The sequence below is a fragment of the Aythya ferina genome (genome assembly GCF_964211825.1).
Source record: "Aythya ferina genome assembly, chromosome: 5".
NCBI classification, from domain to species: domain Eukaryota; kingdom Metazoa; phylum Chordata; class Aves; order Anseriformes; family Anatidae; genus Aythya; species Aythya ferina.
Window position 1 is genome coordinate 40,069,314 of NC_140301.1, and position 18,365 is coordinate 40,087,678.

The following is an 18,365-nucleotide window of genomic DNA, read 5'->3' on the forward strand; positions in this document are numbered from 1 at the left end:
CAGGTTATTAAGAGCTTTATCATATACCTCATCGGAAATGTACCATTTCCAACAGCAGAGAGCCCCCTAGAGCTACTGCAGGAAAACGGTTCAGGAACCCAAGGCTGCTTACTGCAACATCTGGGCTCTCTGGCACTCTCCTCCAACTACTGACCAAACCAGATTCTACCTGCTTTAGCAGAACAGAGATTAAAATCTAGAGGGAGAAAACAGAAATCATATTTTAACTGGAAGAAAATATGGAGTAGTTATTTGTTGAATTGCCACTTGACATAGAAGGTTTTAAAATATAACAAGAGGTTTCAGAAATATCATGCATGTACATACAGAGAGGCTGAAATCATAGAGGTGTTGGTAGAACACCCCCAAATATCCAGAAATCCGTATTTTAGAGTAAAGTGTACTGGCACCCAATTAATTGGCACTTCATTGTAGATATATGTGCCCTGCAGCACAGAAAGCTCTCCATGTGGAAGCACACAATCAGTGTAAGATAATTTCTACACAGAAGACTAAAATATGTTCTGCTGAAACTTGCTGTAATAAGCTTCACTAGCTTTCAGTAAAACAGTGCTCAACAACAACACGTGAGTGAAATTTAGCCAATCAGTATTAGGCCCCCATCCATTATCTACATTCTTGTGTTTGTGCTGTAGCAGCTAATAAATAAATATATCTCCTCAAAATTAAATTAATAACGGAAAATCTCCGCTTACACAGTATGGAGTTCCTTATTCCCATCTCTCCAATTACAGTAAAAAGCCATCAGATAAATCATAGGAAAGTAACTGAACCATCTCGTTTAGCTTTACTGTCAAGACTTACAACTCTGAAGAGCAGTAAATGCATCTTTATTCTCTCCTCATTGTGAGCAAAGATTTCTGTAACAATAACATTTCTGAAAGAATAAAGCCACCCATTTTTTTTCAGAACCAACCAACAATACGCAGCATTTGGGGACAGATATCTGAAGCAGAGCATACCAACCACAAGTCTGTTGCCATATCCTAAGAGCTTGAGTTAACACTGAAATTTATGAGCCTAACTTTCTGTGTGTTAATTCAGACTTACCATGATAAGAGTTTGCAGTGTGCTCAGGGAACAAGCTCTTGAACACTTTCAAAAAAAAAATCCACAAACAGCCTTCAAACATGCTTTCATGGAGATGTATAAAGTAATGTTTTATTACTAAAATAAATTTCTAAGAGCAAGCACTTCACTGGAAGGGGGAGGTGAAGAACAAACTTGCAATGAATATGATGAGAAGAGGTAGTATGTTTACTCCGCTGGCAATGGCATTAAGCACCCTTTTTTGATCTCCAGTTAGAGCTCAAAAAGACACAACAAAACCTTCCTGTACAGATGGAGACAATTCAAAATGTCTTAGCACCCAGATAAATTTACATTTGAATTGGGTTGTATTTTTAATAGGGAAGCAGGCGATAGGTAGCAGTTTATAAAAGAGGCATGTAGTGAATTCTCCAACAGTATTAATTCATTTTATGAAGACAGGATTTTTTTTTTCCCCTAAAAAACAGTTTTAAAACAAGGGAATTCAGACAAGAAATTAATTCAAAGCCCCCTAGCCACATGATCAAAATGGTTTCATTTGACCTTCTGAACTGTACTTCTTTCCCACATTTCAGGTTGGGTTACACTTACAGGCTGCACTTCCTAGAATGCCATTTTTAGGATGTTCTAAAACCCAAACAGAAATGCTGTCTTGAAATCAGTCTTTTCAGAAGACTGCCCACAGACCTGAAACCAGAGGTTGCTACACCTAAAGAGTAACAGGCAAGCAAGAGTAATAACGTCACCGTCACCACTTAAAATTCATCAAGTGGATGGAAAGAATTAGTACGACTTATTTTAACTTGTCCTGAATTTACCAAAGTTCTTCACACTGACTTGGGCCGAGTTGGGTCTTCTAAAAACAGATCTTAAACCAAAAAAAGAGTTGGCACCAAGAAGTTCAGTTCATTCCCTTCCCCTCCCGGCACATTCCTGCCTTATTTTCTGACCTTAAACATCTGCTCCACTGTCGCATGATGATCCTGTCAAAAAAAAAAATCTACCTTCAGCTATTTTATCCTTTGGAAGAACTGTTGTAAGCATCTTTAATTTCTCTTCATACCTTGCAGGCATGACCATAATCTGCCACTTCATTCCCTAATATGACTCTTCTTAAAAGTCCATTATCTCTAATCTAATCCATGTAAACTCAGGAAAAAGAGAAAGAGACAGGAATCGCCTCACCACTCTAACAAGGTTTTAGAGTCTCTATCAGATTGCCCAAAAGTAATATTCCAGCTTCACTTTCATGGTAAAAAATGGGAATATAATCTGCTGGATTCATATTTGATAGAGAACTAGCCCAGCAACCAGGAGTATACACAAAAGATAGTCTACTGCAAACAGCCCAGCTGTCAGGTGGAACTTGAGAAGGATCTCCCAGTATTGTGTGATTGCTACGTGTCTGGTAAATACACACTTCTGAGCACCCTCAACAACCCTAACAGGGAAAGTGTTTTCCATTTCCTATTTCATTCCTAAAGAGAACGTGCAAAAGAACTGTCGAGGTCTCACTGTTCTTTATCTCCTCTCCTTGGTCATTCAGCTCTGTGAATAAATCCATTCTTTCATCACAGCTTCCTCAAGGCACAGACGTTCTTCCTCTGTCCCAGTCAGCACCAAAACACAGGAGACCTGTTATTTTCACTCTACAGGCTCTTAGAAAAGACCAGCCTTGAAAGGATCAAAGCCACAAGAGTTCTCAGTCCAGTGCAACAGTATCACGCTAGATACAATGAAATCACAGAGGAGAAGTTTGGTATTTTTTCTTATAACCAGTGAAGTTAAATCTCTTTAATGAGAATAAATTGTATAGGAATTAATACCAAAAAAAAAAAAAGAGGAAAAATAATGAAGTTAGTCTAAAAAAACTCGTAAGATGAAATAAAAGCAAATCAAGTTTTACAAGGAGATTATGTCTTACATTATTAGACTAATGGATATAGCTGCAAAAAATCAGTAAGCTTTCAAGCAATTATTAGCTCTTTAATTAAAAATCATATTGCATTATCCTGTTACATTTAACAAGATCCTGAAAAAGGACTACCTAATAATGTCAGAACAGATATATTTGCTAACAGATAAAGCTCTAGAAGCTTCACATTTCAGGGAGTGCACCAACCACTGTTGGCAGGGTTGGGAAGAAACCTCTCTTTGTGCTCCTCTGCGGCTGTGCAGAACAACGAGCAGGTCTTCACATGGCTGCAGCCTGTGGTCAGGGGACAGAATACTGCAAGGGCACTGGTCTGATGGTGGCAATCCTTATGTTCCTCTTAGAACTTGTTTCCTGAACTGATGTCATGTTGTGATCTGTTACTTCTGGCAGAGAACATTCCTCTGACCCAATGGGCTTCATCTGCCTACCTCAACACAGCGCTAAAAAAAAAAAAAAAAAAAAAGACTGAAAAAACAGAAGCTGCTATCCTGGCAGTGAGGGACACAGTTCCCCCCTCCAGCTATTTCTATCTCGAGCCCACTGAGATACATATATATTTATTACTATATTTTACTACATTACTATATTTTGTCTCAAACCTACTATCTTCAATAATGAATTTCTAGAGGAGAAAATTATCATGCTCATGGCCATAAAATCACAGATACACTAGGTTATTACAAGATTGTTTTTCTATCTTACTCCTTTGTTTTGATGCCTAACAAACTACAAATAGCCAGCATTATTTCCACACTATTAACACCAGTGATCCTTTTATTTTTTTGAAATAAAATTGTATCCTTTTTTAACCAAGTACAACCTCCATGAGTGAAGATCAGTGTAAGAGAGGATGGGACCGAGACATAAAAGAAAAGGTATGTTCAGGTGAAATCAGTTGTACACAGCTGTGCAGAGCTATAGGCTCACACTGTGACTGGAGAGGAACAAGAACACGTAGCCATCCTCATCCGCAAGGCATCAGGGCAATAAACTCGATGTGTAAAGTGAGAGTCTGAGCAGAGTCCTCCGTTTCTTGTCCCTCCCCCCATAAAATGTGTATTTCTGCAGGAGATATATGGGAACTAGTTATGAAAGTCAAGCAATTAAAAGGCATTTTGGGGGTATTCACGGGACTGCACCAGCCACAAGTGCCTGACAGCTCGACGCGTGTGCGAGTCCCTGGAGAGCCATCACACTTCAATTACTATCACTAACATTAGTCATTATCAGGCTGGCTTGGGTCCCCGGGGAAGGCAGCTTGTGATGACAATATCCAGCCTCTCCTTGTAAAACAATTCATTAGGCAAAGCGGAACAGCTGGGGCAGCCACGTGGAGGTCTGCGGAGCGGCTGCCCCACTGGGACCTGCAGCCCCCCTTCCCCTTTCGGAGAGGGGCAGCCACCACCCCCACGACAGCTGTAAAAGCCCCCCGGGACACTTCAGGTTTAATCAGCGCTCCTTATACTCCAGGGAAGCGTTTGATTGCAAACTTAAACTAATGGCACTCAGAAGGTTACGACAATCATCAGATAAGAGGCTTTAGGGCATTTTTATCTTGTTCTAATGCTCACAAGCTAATGAGGCAATAAGAGACAGACACTATCAGACATGGTCTAGCAACACTACACGCAGGGGATGTTCACAGCGTTTGCTGGTGATGCAAGAGGGAAGTCCCCGAAAGATCCTGCAGAAGAAGGCTTCAAGCTCAGAACAACTGAAACCCTCACTAAAACAATAAAATGCTAGGAGGATTTTCACATAGCCTCGTACATATTATCACCTGATCCAAACCAGAGGAAACTGGACAGGAACGGAGCAATACCCCACCAACATCCCAGCCTATTCCACAAGTACAGCGTATTTTCTTTCTCATTGCACAAACGCTGGCAGAACTAAACAGCAGGACTGATCCTTACATACTGAGCAACTCCACTGCCTCCGAGGTAGGTCAATGTACCACAAACAGGTAAATAATGCCTGGTATTAGTACAGACTAACTGTTATGCTAACCATTTTTAACCTTTATGCAGCTTGCAAATAGAAATATTTTTATATATGATGTCTGCAAACGGCTAGAAATAGGGTTGTTTTTCTTAGGTACCTTACTTAGGCTCCAGGCCAAAGCATACTTGATAGTAGGCTCTGTTTCATTATCACATTTTCACTGTACTTCTAGTAAAGACACAATATGCTAATCATGCCTTCCTGTGGCATTTAATAGGAGCAAGCAGGGGATGATAGAGAACAGCATACAGAATAGAATATGTAATGACACAGGCTTCATATGCTGTTTTTTTTTGTTTTGTTTTTTTTTAATTCTGTTTCCACTGTCTTGCAAAAGAAAGTTACCTTACCATGAACTCCACCGTACAGTTGTAGAAATAGGGGCATGTGAGAAGGCAAATAAAAAGGCCAAGCAGAACAGCGGCCATTCCAGAAACTAAACAAAGATCCCCAAAGTCACGTCCTGGTGAGATTTCCACTAGGATCAGCTGCAACCATGCAGCAAATAGGCCCAACTACCATAGTGTGGAAGAAAATTGCCCAGTATGGAAGGAAGTAGCTTTCACTCCTGCCAGAAGTCAAAATTTACAGGAAAATATTTCAGAAGCAATACAGGGATAATAATTCAATTATCTGTTAATACAGAGGAAATGTTCTATTAACATGGAAGCAGTAGAAAAACATAATTGGATTAAGGAAGAAAAGGCAAAAGAAATTTAAATAATAGATACAGAGCAGTTGCAAAGGTTTTAAAGTCCCTGCCAGAGCATCTCCCAAGATTTGTATGGCATTTTTGTGTTTCTTAAACCATAATGGAAAAATGCACATAACCTTATGCTTGATCAAACTTTTCCCCATCTTCAATTCCTCCACTGACAGTAGTCTACAAGTTATCCTGTCAGAATGAGAGTAGCAAAAAATAGGCTTCTGACAGTATAATGTAAGAACATTTTGTTTGTAGTCATGTTTCTTTCTGTGCCAAGCATGTGGCAGGTAGAAATGCTTTAATGTGACAGCCCATTCCCTTACTTTTGTGGCTAAAAGCTCTTCAGTCAAGCCCCATTGACCCCCCTGCTTGTCTACACGAGTGATATTGGTTACGCTGTTCATTTGAGCTGAGACACACAAGAACCTTTGTGTATATGGAGGATCATTCTCTTCCTCTGCTTAAAGAGCGATACTGAATGCACTGTACCTCCACCTAAAGAAAAAATAGGTTCCCCAGCCTCAGTTGCCCAGACATAATCCACTCTGTGGATGGAAGTATTTGAAAGACCATTTCTCATCCCCCAAAAGTCTGAAAGGCACCACTTCCATAAAAAAAATCCTTAGGTTTCTTGCTCCTAAGCAGGCTGCTCATGTGGAGGCACACCAGAAGAGTCCCACCTGAGATCTCCTGCTCGAAGCTGCTGAGCTGAACCAACTGCCTGGTGCTGTGTTCAGGTGATGTTGGGGAATGCAGGCTTTGAGTTAACTTACTCCTAGAAAAGATCTTACATCGGAGAATCATCAGATCACTGGATGATTTTGGATACAAGGGCTCAGGAGGTCTCCTACTCAAAGCAGAGCCAATGATGGGGTCAGACTGCATCACTCAAGGCTTTATTCAGTGAAGCCTGGAAGATCTCCAAGAATGGAGGCTGCACAGTCACACTGGTAGCTGAACATCATCCTCTACTGCTTGGCTGACCAATGCTAATACTCCAGATGTCCTCACAAAGCACAAATTGCTACTGTGATAAACATACTAAAAATCATTCAGAAAACTAATGGTGACAGATCTGGTGAATGCGCACAAAGTTTTCAAAGAAGTATGTTTGTTCAGCTGGTCTCCAGATTAATCAGATCTCTTCCTCCCCACTAACACTGCAAAGGCTCCTTTCTCCTAACTGGTGGAAGTATCTGTATCAACCTTCACTCCATCAATGTAAAATTAAGGATCCATCCATCAAATAATTAAAATTAAGGCAAGTAGTATGAAGTAGTGGATAAAGTACCTTTGTTTTACAAAAATCAATCACCTACACAAACAGCGACTGGGAACATAAACAAGGAGAGGGAAAGGAAAGAAACATCACAGACATTTCAATAAAGATCAGGTAAAAAGCAGAGCAGAGTAACTCAGCTTTTATTTTTTTTTTTGTACTGAGCACCACCCATTAAGATCAAGAGGAGTTTTAACAGCAGTTATCTGCCAGATATTTGGCCACTTAGCACATGGTCCTTACACATAACTTCGGCAACCCAGTTACTAGACCTAAGTGGACATTGTCAAACACTCAAAAAGCTTCACTTTGTATTTCCAACATTAGGCTTCAGGATTAACAGCCATGCAAAGGCAGATATTATCTTAACATTTCTAATGCTCCTACGTCTATGAGACAGCAAATAGTCAAAAACTATTTGCACAATCACAGATACTGTTTATTATGATCTCCCTTCTGAAAATCATGTCCAGATGACTTAGTAAAGTATCAGTGAGCTGCACATACCTGACATAATGAAAGTTGGGTTTTCATAGCCACTTTCAATTTTTAAAATTAATTCTAAGAGAAAATTGCATATTTAATGTTAACAGAAGTTAGTAAATCATGGACAAAGAATCCAATCCAAACCACATAATTAACAAAAGAAGATTCTACATACAGCATGTAAATACATACTGATACAAGTATCAGCAAGAGACATCAAACAGAAAGTAACTGCAGAGAGAAACTGCAGAAGTTTTAACTTTGACATATTTAAGAGAGTTTTCTGAATTTTCTCCTCTTCAAGCTCCACCAGCATATACCTCCTCCTGCAGCGAGCTGGCATCTCCATCAATGCCTGGAGATTCGGGTGCTATATTAGTACCCTCCATCGAAGTCCACAATAGCACTTTTCCCAATAAGGCAGGGAGAAGAAAGCTAAGACGCAGAAATTTCTTGAAGCTTAGAGAAATATTTGTTCTACTTCACAAGCAGACAGAAAACATCCTGAAGATCCCTGCAATGTTGCTTTTTTTTTCTCCATTTTTTAAATGATATGACAGTTACCTAGATAGTGCATTTGTTTTATGGTAAGAATGCACAATTTATGCATATGGTTAATATTATATTTTATATCATCAGTAGACTGAATCTCCCTGGTTCTGTATTTAGGAACAGTCTGGACCTGCTGGTTTTTTTTCTGCACATAGAGGGCAACCGCACACCCACTTATTTTAAAAAAACAATAGCAGCCAAGGTCCAGACTCAATTTCCATCCTCACCATTGCAACCTAATCTCCTGGCAAGTTAATGCAAATCAAAGCGAACACTTCTCTGACACTGGTAGCAAAGCGTGTTCCTCTCCCAAGAGAGACCTGTAAAACAGGACAGTCACTGACAGCAGTACAATTACTGACACAGATACAGACTTTATGGACATGTTTATCTCTGCTGTAAATCCACACTCTCTCTCCACTCCGATTCATGAGTCATAAAGAAATTGCAGATAATGAAAAAGTTGGAGAAATTTACAGCATGTCGGAAACCTCAGACAGCCAGAAGAAATTAAAGAGCTGACTGAGGATAAATCACACAGGTACAATTAAAACTTCCTATACCTTCCTCACTTCCAAACTGGGGCACAAGCCAATGGAGATGATGAAAAGTTGAGGTCATGACTCCTCTGACTGTAATTATTTCTTAACTACCTACATGTCAAAATTAGCCAATTCACAGATCATGTATGAGTGCCAATCTCAGGCTGGCAGTCTCATGTCTCACTCTTCCACCACGAAGAATCCTGCCAGTAAATAAACCACCCAGCGAGCAGTATAAGGAAAGGTGATTTCCTCGTCCCCCTGCAGATGCAGAGTACCTCTTACCATATCACTGTGCATTAAAATGAAGCAGATCTACGGTGTGGGAGGAGGAAATAAAGAGAATCAGGAGAAAGGCCAAGGTTTCACATGGAAATCATGGCAGCTTGGACATTACAGTGACAGGGTTGTATAAATACCCTAAGCAATACCAAGTGGTCTTTTCACCTTTCTGAAACAGCCAAGTGATGACTGAGAATTACTATGAATGTAAATCGAAAACAGCCTGTATTAACTCTGTATTTTTCCAGAAAGCACACACCTGGTAAGGAAAACAAAACCAAGCATTAGCATTTCCATCGATTGTATAGTTCCAGAAATACCCTCTGATCATTTCCCAACCCACAGACAAACCATCCATAATGTGAGACATTTTCTGGGAGAAGTCTACTAATTCAACTAAGTAAATCCTTATGCTAACTGCATATTACAGAAATCCAGTGTCCAAAGAACATAATTTTATTGTCCAGCTATAAAACTCTGCCTTCAAGCTTTGAAGCACGACGTATATACTATTTCACAAAGTCCTTGCAAACACAGTACTAAATAACAAAATAAGAGAGAAATATGCTTTCAGGCAAAGCTGAAATGCAATGAAAATTCATTCAGCAAGGCAGCAAAATGTAAGGGAACTGACCAAGAAAAACTGTTGCTACAAAGAAAATTCTTCACAGAGCAGAAATATTACATGGGGGCATATCAAAGCACATGCATCTCAAACCATTTCCCTCCTAAGCAGGATAGCCCACATCACGACAACAAAAACTGTGTATTTTAACCCTAGGGACATAATGAGCACTAGACCTGGCATAAAATATCCTCTTCCGAGTCTGACATACTTAGGAACCATATAGATGATTCCAGAACACATTCTCTTCCTCCTCATTTTAGATGAATACAGACACAACTAGCTCAAGAAGCACTATGCTTCTGGAAATGCCGGCTTTTAACAAGGAGAAAGCGAGCATCCTCCTTACTCTTGTCAGCAGTCAAGATACTGAGAACATTGCTGCATCTTCCTAACCACTGGCACCAAGATTCTTGCTGTCTTGGATCCACATCACGCGATCCTCCTTCACCTCCTCCTTCATTCTGCAAGTTGGTTTCCTTCCCTAGCTCCATTTCTTATTTCTCCAAGGAAACAGTCATGTTCAGCAAAGAGCCTGCTCTTCTGGATAGATTCCAAATCCTCATTTTGGTCAATAAGAAACGGTGAGAAACCAGTTCCCTTTCTGTGCTACTTCCCAGACTGCAGACAGGGAGCAAAAGCTGGCAACATAGAGCTTTTACCAAAACAGGTTGACATGAGAGATTCCAGAATATATCATGAGACCTCATTGCTCTCTACAGCTACCTGAAGAGAAGGTGTGGAGTGCTGGGGGTCAGCCTCTTCTCACAGGTAACTAGTGATAGGACAAGAGGGAATGGCCTCAAGTTGTGCTAGGGGAGGTTTAGGTTGGAAATGAGGAGACATTTCTGCTCAGAAAGAGCAGCCAGGCATTGGAATGGGTTGCCCAGGGAGGTGGTGGAGTCACCGTCCCTGGGGGTGTTTAAGGAAAGGCTGGACCTGGTGCTTAGGGACATGGTTGAGTGGGTGACGTTGGTGTTGGACCAGATGAACTTGGAGGCCTTTTCCAATCTTAATGATTCTGAGACAGACTCCCCACTGACACCTCAAATATTAAAATCCTCTTCATTTACACAGACCTGGTAATCTGTTAATTTCCTAAAAATGTAAGAATCCAAAACATTCTGTTAGAAACAAGTGTGCACACAGTCTAGAAAAGGCACTAGCCAACTAGAAAAGACACTAGTAACTGTACTGCACTAGGTGGGGGCACATTTGCAAATGTAAAGTAAGGCTTCTGAGATTAAAAAGCCTCCGTGTTAATTAACTCAGGACTAAACAAAGAGCAGTAACGGTCAGTACATATTTTTAATTTGATCAATTACATCATTAACATCTAGTCTTCTGGAGTACACTGCCACTAGTTTTGCATGGAGCCTAGAGGCAATGTGTGTATCCATACAATGCACACACAGATCACAGAATCATTTTGATTGGAAAAAACCTCCAAGATCATCTGGTCCAACCCTGATGCAATGTGTGTTGGTACTACATGTAGACACTCCTTGAAAAGATGATCCATTACAGAAAATGAAAGAGATGTTTTAGTAAGGTGATAAATGGTCCTCCCTCCTTTCCTTACTTCCATTCTAATCCAACAGCTTACACGAAGTCCAAGTTTAATGATAAATGAGGTGTTGTCCTGTTTTTTAAAGCTTAAAAATAACACAAGCTCAATCTACCAAAGACAGTCTTCAAGTCCCTGACTTACACCTATCCTGTGATCAACATCAAGGGGAAAAAAAAACATCAAGGAGTGAATTCACATTCAGTCATGTTGGGAAGAGCTGTAATAGCTTTGAAATTATCCGTGTCAACAGCAGACTGCAAGGATCAGCCAGAACTAAGAAGTAAATGTTTCAAAACATGCCACAGTTAAATTCTGTTCAAGGAAAGAGGAAAAAGATGGAACTGCTCTACTCCTCCAAACCTCCAACAAAGCTGAACTTGCAGGCAAGAGATCACGTATGACAGCATTTATCTGAGAGAAATGAAAAAGTGAAGACTACCAATCTGAGAAAGAATGGCAATCTGTAACTAGCCTGGAGTTCAGAGGGACTCCCTGTATGATTTTCCAGAAATTTCAGAGGTTTGTGAGGCTGCAGAAGGCTACAATTCACAGCCCAGGACAGCTTAACTTGGGAGCAGGGTGGCTGTTCCTCATTCCTATCTCCATCAGTCTCTGGAAAGTTCTCTCCATTATACGGACACCTCAGTGATTTCTGGTAGCAGATGCTAAACTACCACGCATTACAGTCCAGCCTATTACTAAACTTATAAAAAAGGAAAAAAAAATCTGTCATTCCACCCCACCATCTCATCTCCAAAAGGCCAACGGCAAATATCTACAGAAGAGCATAAGACCAGGGTGAGCACCTAGCCCAACCTGCCTCGTAATCTCTCCCAGCTTTTTACATCTCCCAGATTTCTGTCTAAGCCACTGGTGACCTCTCTGTGGTCAGACACTCCTGATGGATTTATCATTCAATAATCTGTCTCACTTATTGAATAAGATAACTCTGGGCACACAACCTTCAGAGGCAATGAGCTCTACACCAGACAGCGAAACCTCCTTGATTTTATCCTAACATTTTGTTCTCTCTGGCTCCCATACTTTGAGAAAAAGTGAGGAGTCGTTCCCCATTCCCACTTCTGCATTCATCAGTTTCACGCACCTTTTTCACATACTGCACCAGTTGTCCACCTCCAGGCTAAAAACCCCCAGCTGCTTATCACTAATCCTGACTGACATCCCCCACAGCAGCCAGGTGTAATTCCTGGACCCCTGACAGCCAGCATCAAGCAGCTCTTCCACTGTACACGAGCTACCCAATTTGCTTACACACGCTGAACACGTATGGAAAACAAACAGGCGTTGCACAAAAGAAAATAGAAGCAAAGTTGATAGAGCTCAGCGAAAACCATGGCACACAAACCTATGGGGGACACTTGGCTGAATATTTATATTTATTTATTTATATATATATATGTCTCATTGCTCTTGAAGTGTGAGGATTTGACATTGAAAAATATAGTCTCTTACATTCCTAATCTTACAGGAAGAAGAGCACGAACAGCTTCAATTCCAAATAAAAACATAATCTAATATAGAAGAGTAGACTAACACTGCTGGTAAGGAAATTGTAAGAGGCATTCATGTTTGTGCTGTTAGTTATGCCAGATTTTCTAATGTTTAAGACAGATGCTGCATACAAGCACCATTATTTCCCCTTCCCGAATACATCAGGCCTTTAAAAGACCAGGCTTTTCAGGAAGTCTTATACTAATGAACTTCATTGCTGAAGCTATACTATGACAGCACAGCAGCCTGATAAATGTTCTAGCATCAGTGAGATTTTATAAACAGGAAGCATGGCTGTGATACTGGGCATATATACACACTACAGGACTTCTGAACTAGTCTAGCAAGTGGTACCCAAAGACATTGGAAATTCATACCAGGGCTTTCCAGAAGTCTGTGGACAGCCACATTCCTTCAGAGATGCACTGCTTTCTCTGATTCTCCATCCTACCTACTTTATCCTTTCACAAAGTGGTTTGTTCCAAAGTTTGGCAAAACAGCAACAACAAAAAAAAGAAAACTATGCTTTATTCTGTGGTGCAAATAAGCTTTGAATTATGGAATATTAGTCCATCTTTAATAGGTAGTTTAATGGCCTGTTTCTTAGTAAAAGGGAAATCAATGTTTGGGAGATCATACAGTCAGAAACTGACAAAACACATGCTCACTCATCATTTATTTGTTTAAAACAAACTTAGGATAGTTACAAGGTATCTGACAAACATAAATGTTTTAAGCTATGAAGAAAAGAGCCAAGTCAGCAATTGATTTTGCATGAGTATGAACTCAATCTATTAGGTACTACTGAAGCTGGAGGAATTGGATAAACAGCTGGAAAGATCAACAGCTACCTTATTCAGAGAGAAGTCACTGTTCCCTCAGAGGAGAAGGAATGAACTGGCATTACCAAATATTGCATAACCATTTCAGGTGGCAAACATCTATCTCAAATTGTGACATTATCATCCCTAACTCTGATACTGTTGTGTTATCAAATAAAGCTTGTGCAGTCCAGATGCATGCCACACTGCACAGAATCTTAACAGAGGGCAAGATGCTCAGCTGCTGAAATGCCCATAAAAAATACTGCAGGAAGCTCTGTTAGCATTATCCCAGTTCAAACGACATTCGCTGCATCCAAAGACCTCTGACATTAAAAGGTCACCTCTGAAGTATCTAGTTGCTGTTTGATGAACTTAGTGTTACAATCAAAGCATGGCAAGTCTATTCAGTTTCACCCAATTGAGAAACCAAGTCATGTTAACAATTTAATTCGATTCACAGAAACCATGGGGCATTCAACAAAATAGCCAGGGTTATAGAAAGTAAAGGTAAGCCTATAGGAAAAAGAGGAGGAAAGTTAGTTACAAAGAGCATACATTTGTGAGATGCACAGGAAAGCAAAAGAGACACAGAAATCCATGGCCAAAAAGCTAGGGACAAATGGTACTACATATAAGAATGTGGAATCCGTGTAGTATTCAGCCATTCCTATACAAATGCAGTAGATATGGACACAGCATGCAATATAGTTTTCTTCCTGTATTTATCTAGAAATATAGCTTACAGAGTTATGTCACAAATGAAAAATTCTTTCTTGACAGCGCAGGTAGACATTATAACATTCTTCTGAGTTAACTCTATGTCATCAGATCCTGATAACTTGCATCCTGTATTTTAAGTTATCTTGCCAAATAGTTCTGTGGACAGTAATGTTCACTGCCAGTAACTGCTGTACCACTCAAGATGCTCCCAAAGACTGAAAAGCCTGTGCTAGTATTTTTAAAAAATGTGTAGAATAACCCAAATGATTATGAATATATCAGCCTTCCACTGATCCCTGGCAAAATACTAAGGCAGTTCATCAGAATTTAAGAAAAAAAGGCATATAATTAAGTAATTATTAATTTCAAACCGTATCTTGTTAAATTCACAGCTCAGATCTCAATTTTAATGTCAGAATACTGCCTTGATAAAGAAAGCTTTTGAAGAGCTACCCAGTCCCACGTCACTTTGCCTCATGAACTACAATACAAATTTACAAGAAGGGTGCTGTGAACTGATTCAGTAACAGACTTCATGACATAACTACAACAGGAAATGTGTCACAAAAACATGTCTTGGGAAAAAGAAGCTTCAAATCATAACTGAAACTGTACAATTTTAAGAAGTATCAAGAATTCTATGAGAAGCTTCATGCTGCCATCTAGAGGAGATGGGTCAGCATGTTTTTTTAATCCTGTTTTCGATAAGCAGTTTCAATGATCAGCCACATAAAACGTGGAGTAATGCATTTAAATGTACAAAGGTATAATCAAATCATGTACCTCTGGACCAAAACCACAAGTCCCTTAACTTTAATAAATGAACCTTTTGTACATTTCTTCTTGTTTTCTCACTTACCTAAGTCTGCAAGAGAAAACTTAAAGACAGTATTGGAAAAAATGGTCCTGAGAGGCCCTGTTCAAACTCAGTACTTCATTTTCTGTGAAAATTTTCCTAAGATGAACGTATGTTATGACTTACAAAGCATTACGTATATTACAGGTTAAAGGAAAGTAGACTTCATTGACAACTAGTTACAAACACAAAAAGAGCGTTCATAAGCCTTAAAAATTCAAGAATTCAGTTACCATAGACTAACAGTTTTAAATCTCAGATCTCGAATGTTTTTTCCTCACTTGGTCTTTTCGTATTTATTTGTTCTCAGTAAAAATAAATGCAACATAAAAATCTCTAAGCTTTGTGCACTTAATGTAACTTATACTCTGCTTAAACTCCATTTAGCATAGCAAAGCTCTTTGATGTGTAAGCCTACAGCTTAACTAGGAGAGCCAATCACCCAGTCTTTGTATTTGACTAAGATTTCCATCATTAAATATAACTTCTACGCCCCTAAATGCTTCTTACAATCTTAGAAGATATTAGCACTGAAAGTAAAATAAACTTTTAAGTGCATGGAGTGTGTTCAGTCTTAATGACCTGTTGATAAGAAAGCATCAAAGCATTCTAGGCTTACAGTTGGTAAGCTTTCAAAGCTCTGTGCATAGAACAAGAGTAACTGCAGCTAAAGTCTATGAAAGGCCAAAATTAAGCAAAGAAAGTTAAATGTGTCAATATGCACAGGTAGTGCTTAAAGGAAGCACAATCCCCTTGAAATCTTCAAAGCTGGATCAACCTGTTAACATCAGTTCTAAATGTGATTATGAAAGCAGCAGCTTAAAAAAAATTGATAAAAAATGGTTGTTGGTTAAGTGGGATGAAAGTCAATTTTAGAATGCAGCGACAGCACCTCCTGCTACAGCCGACTATAAAAAAATACAGCAAGTACAGAAACAGGAAGCATGAGCACTAATTGCTAGCAAAATCCTACACACCATTTTCAAAGTGTAGGCATTACACAAAGATTCACAAAAGTACTGCTACAAATATTCAGAGAAATACCTTCAGCACCTGTACAGGAACTGAAGGAAAGTTACCTGATTTATTTAAGTCAAATGTAAGTCAAAGTGATATCTGGTAATTCCTGCTAAGATATTTTCCCCCACACAGGTAGACTGTAAGCTGGAGCAGTAGGCATTCTGTTGTGCAGGTGCCCCCTCCCTGTTTCTGAAGGTCACAAATTACTGTGTTATCTTATCACATTACTAGACCTTAACATTCAAACTAGAAGTCAAAACCCAAAGATAAGAAATTCTAAATGCACCCCATTAGGCTTCACTGCACCCAGGGTAGACTTGTTCAGGGTAGCACACTTTCCCATCAGATCTCCTACTGTACCTCCACAACTGTGAGATATTTGCCAAATCTGTCAACCCTTTTCCAACTAGAGGTGTACCACAAACAGATGTTTTAATGGGAAGATTTGCAACAGAGTCGGTCACATCCATGCATAGAACTTACATTCATCCAACCCCAGCTGGTAAGCCAAGTTCTGCAGGCCACGAACCTTCTCCATCAGGTTAGCTGTAGTGAGGCTCCCCAACTCTAAAAAGAGAGAAAACCACAATTTTTAACACTGTCTATAGACCTCTGGCTTGTTTACAGACCTCTAGTCTGGCAGTTTATATGTTCACTATTTCACAGAGCATTCAAATAATACTTTCTACAATTTGTTTGAACTGCACAGACTGTGTTCTTTAATCCTTACAACTCAGACATGAGAACCAGCAAAAAGTTATAGCCATATAAAAAGCAATTTGTCCTACTTCTATCACAGAACAATTCAGCTGGAATTCATATGAGAAAGAAGAGCAAGCTCAAGGAAGATTACTACAAATGCCTGTAATACGCTGGAAATCCATATGCTAGCTAGCCTTTCTGTAGCTTTTCATACAGCCTTACGAACAACCATTCTACTGGAGATCTCAGGTACAACAGTGAAAACACACTCACATATCATCAATTCAACAAGCCACTCAACAAATCTCAGCTGCTCACCAAGCTTAATCATTTGAGGTCTACCAAAAAAAAACACCCTCATGCCTCTTCTCAACAACAGGAGACACCTACTGTATTTCTATAGTAAATTATTAGTAAGAGAAGTAGCTGAAACATAACATATAATGTTACACAGGTTTAACTATTTCTTTCTTGCTTGTTTTGAAGAAAACAGACAGCCTTTGATGCAAGGATATTTTCCTGGAGATGACATAAGTAACAAAAAATTGAGGTAACTGACAAGATAGCATCTTCAGCTGGAGATTCTGCAAATATAAGGGCTAGAGATCAGAGGCCACAGGGCTCACTGATAGGAGTTTCTTGCTTTCAGAAGTGAAGTAAATTAATGGGATAATGAAATTAAAACTAAAAATAATAAAAGCATGAACTGTTAGGCATCCAGGACAAAAACTCTGAAAGAAAAGTTGAGCAGCACAGAAGGATCCCTACACCTCCGGAAGGGTTCAGAAGCAAGCCCTTCAACCCCTCTTTTTGGTAAGGACCGAATTCCCACCTGCTTTGACAACCCTACTCCCCCCAGCACCCATACTCACCCTTTAACATATCTATATCGTCGTTTTCCAGCTCAGCCATCCATTTGGGAGGAGAACTCGTAATAGGCTGGTTTGGAAGAGAAAAAGAAGAAGCAGAAAACAGACTGTGCTCAGACCAGGACATCTTTGGGAACATACAAGGAAGTCTGACCTAGAAGTTAAGGCCAGTTTAACTGACAGGAAAGATGAGGGTTCCAGGAGCTCTGTGGGGATAGTTTAACGCTTAACCTTGTTTTCTACCTTCCCCTGGACGTTTTAGGGGTTAAAGCAGGGCAGTAACACCCACAAACCAAGGAGAGGACCCAGAGGAGACTTCCCTAAGGCTTAAAGCCCTTCCTTCCAAACCAGGCTCCAGAGGGGAGGCTCGGCCAGGAGGCGGGCAGCAGCAGAGGAGACCCGGAGCGGGCGGCTTACACTTTTGAAGGAGGCGGCGAACTCGGCGACTCCCGGCACTGCAAGACAGAGAGCGGCCGTCAGCGGGGCGGGCAGTGCTCCCCACAACCCCAAATCCTCCACAGCCCCCCAAAACTCACGCTGCTCGGGCCACAGGTCCGGGGAGGCCCGGTCCAGCTTCTCGAAGCTCAGCAGCGAGGCCTCCAGGTCGGCGCCTGCAAGAGACGGCGGTGAGGGGGGAGCGCTGAGGGGGAGCCCGCGCCCGCCACCCCCCGCCCCGCGCCTCACCGTCCGCGGCAGCCGCCATCTTGCCGCGTCACGTGAGCACAGCCAAGAGGGGAGTGAGGGGAGGGGAGGGGGGATAAAAATCCCGCCTTCGCCCCCGCGGCCAATCAGCGGCCCGGAGCGGGGGG

At 40.6% G+C, this 18,365-nt stretch overlaps 1 protein-coding gene across 4 annotated transcripts in view; it reads right to left on the bottom strand.

The window, feature by feature from the left end:
- The window catches only part of LIN52 (lin-52 DREAM MuvB core complex component), a 43,222-nt gene extending 24,922 nt beyond the window's left edge, over positions 1-18,300 (bottom strand). For 2 of the 4 annotated variants that reach the window (XM_084521458.1, XM_084521456.1), the window contains exons 1-5: positions 18,241-18,300; positions 18,093-18,167; positions 17,974-18,011; positions 17,560-17,626; positions 16,469-16,552 (exon numbers count right to left, since the gene is read on the bottom strand). In XM_084521458.1, the coding sequence (XP_084377584.1) occupies positions 16,469-16,552; positions 17,560-17,626; positions 17,974-18,011; positions 18,093-18,167; positions 18,241-18,259 (283 nt within the window). In that variant the 5' untranslated portion in view covers positions 18,260-18,300. Of the gene's footprint in view, positions 1-2,021; positions 2,055-13,226; positions 13,903-16,468; positions 16,553-17,559; positions 17,627-17,973; positions 18,012-18,092; positions 18,168-18,240 lie in introns of those variants that run through there. The other 2 variants (XM_084521459.1, XM_084521457.1) reach the window with 2 other exon arrangements.
- Positions 18,301-18,365: the final 65 nt, after the last annotated feature.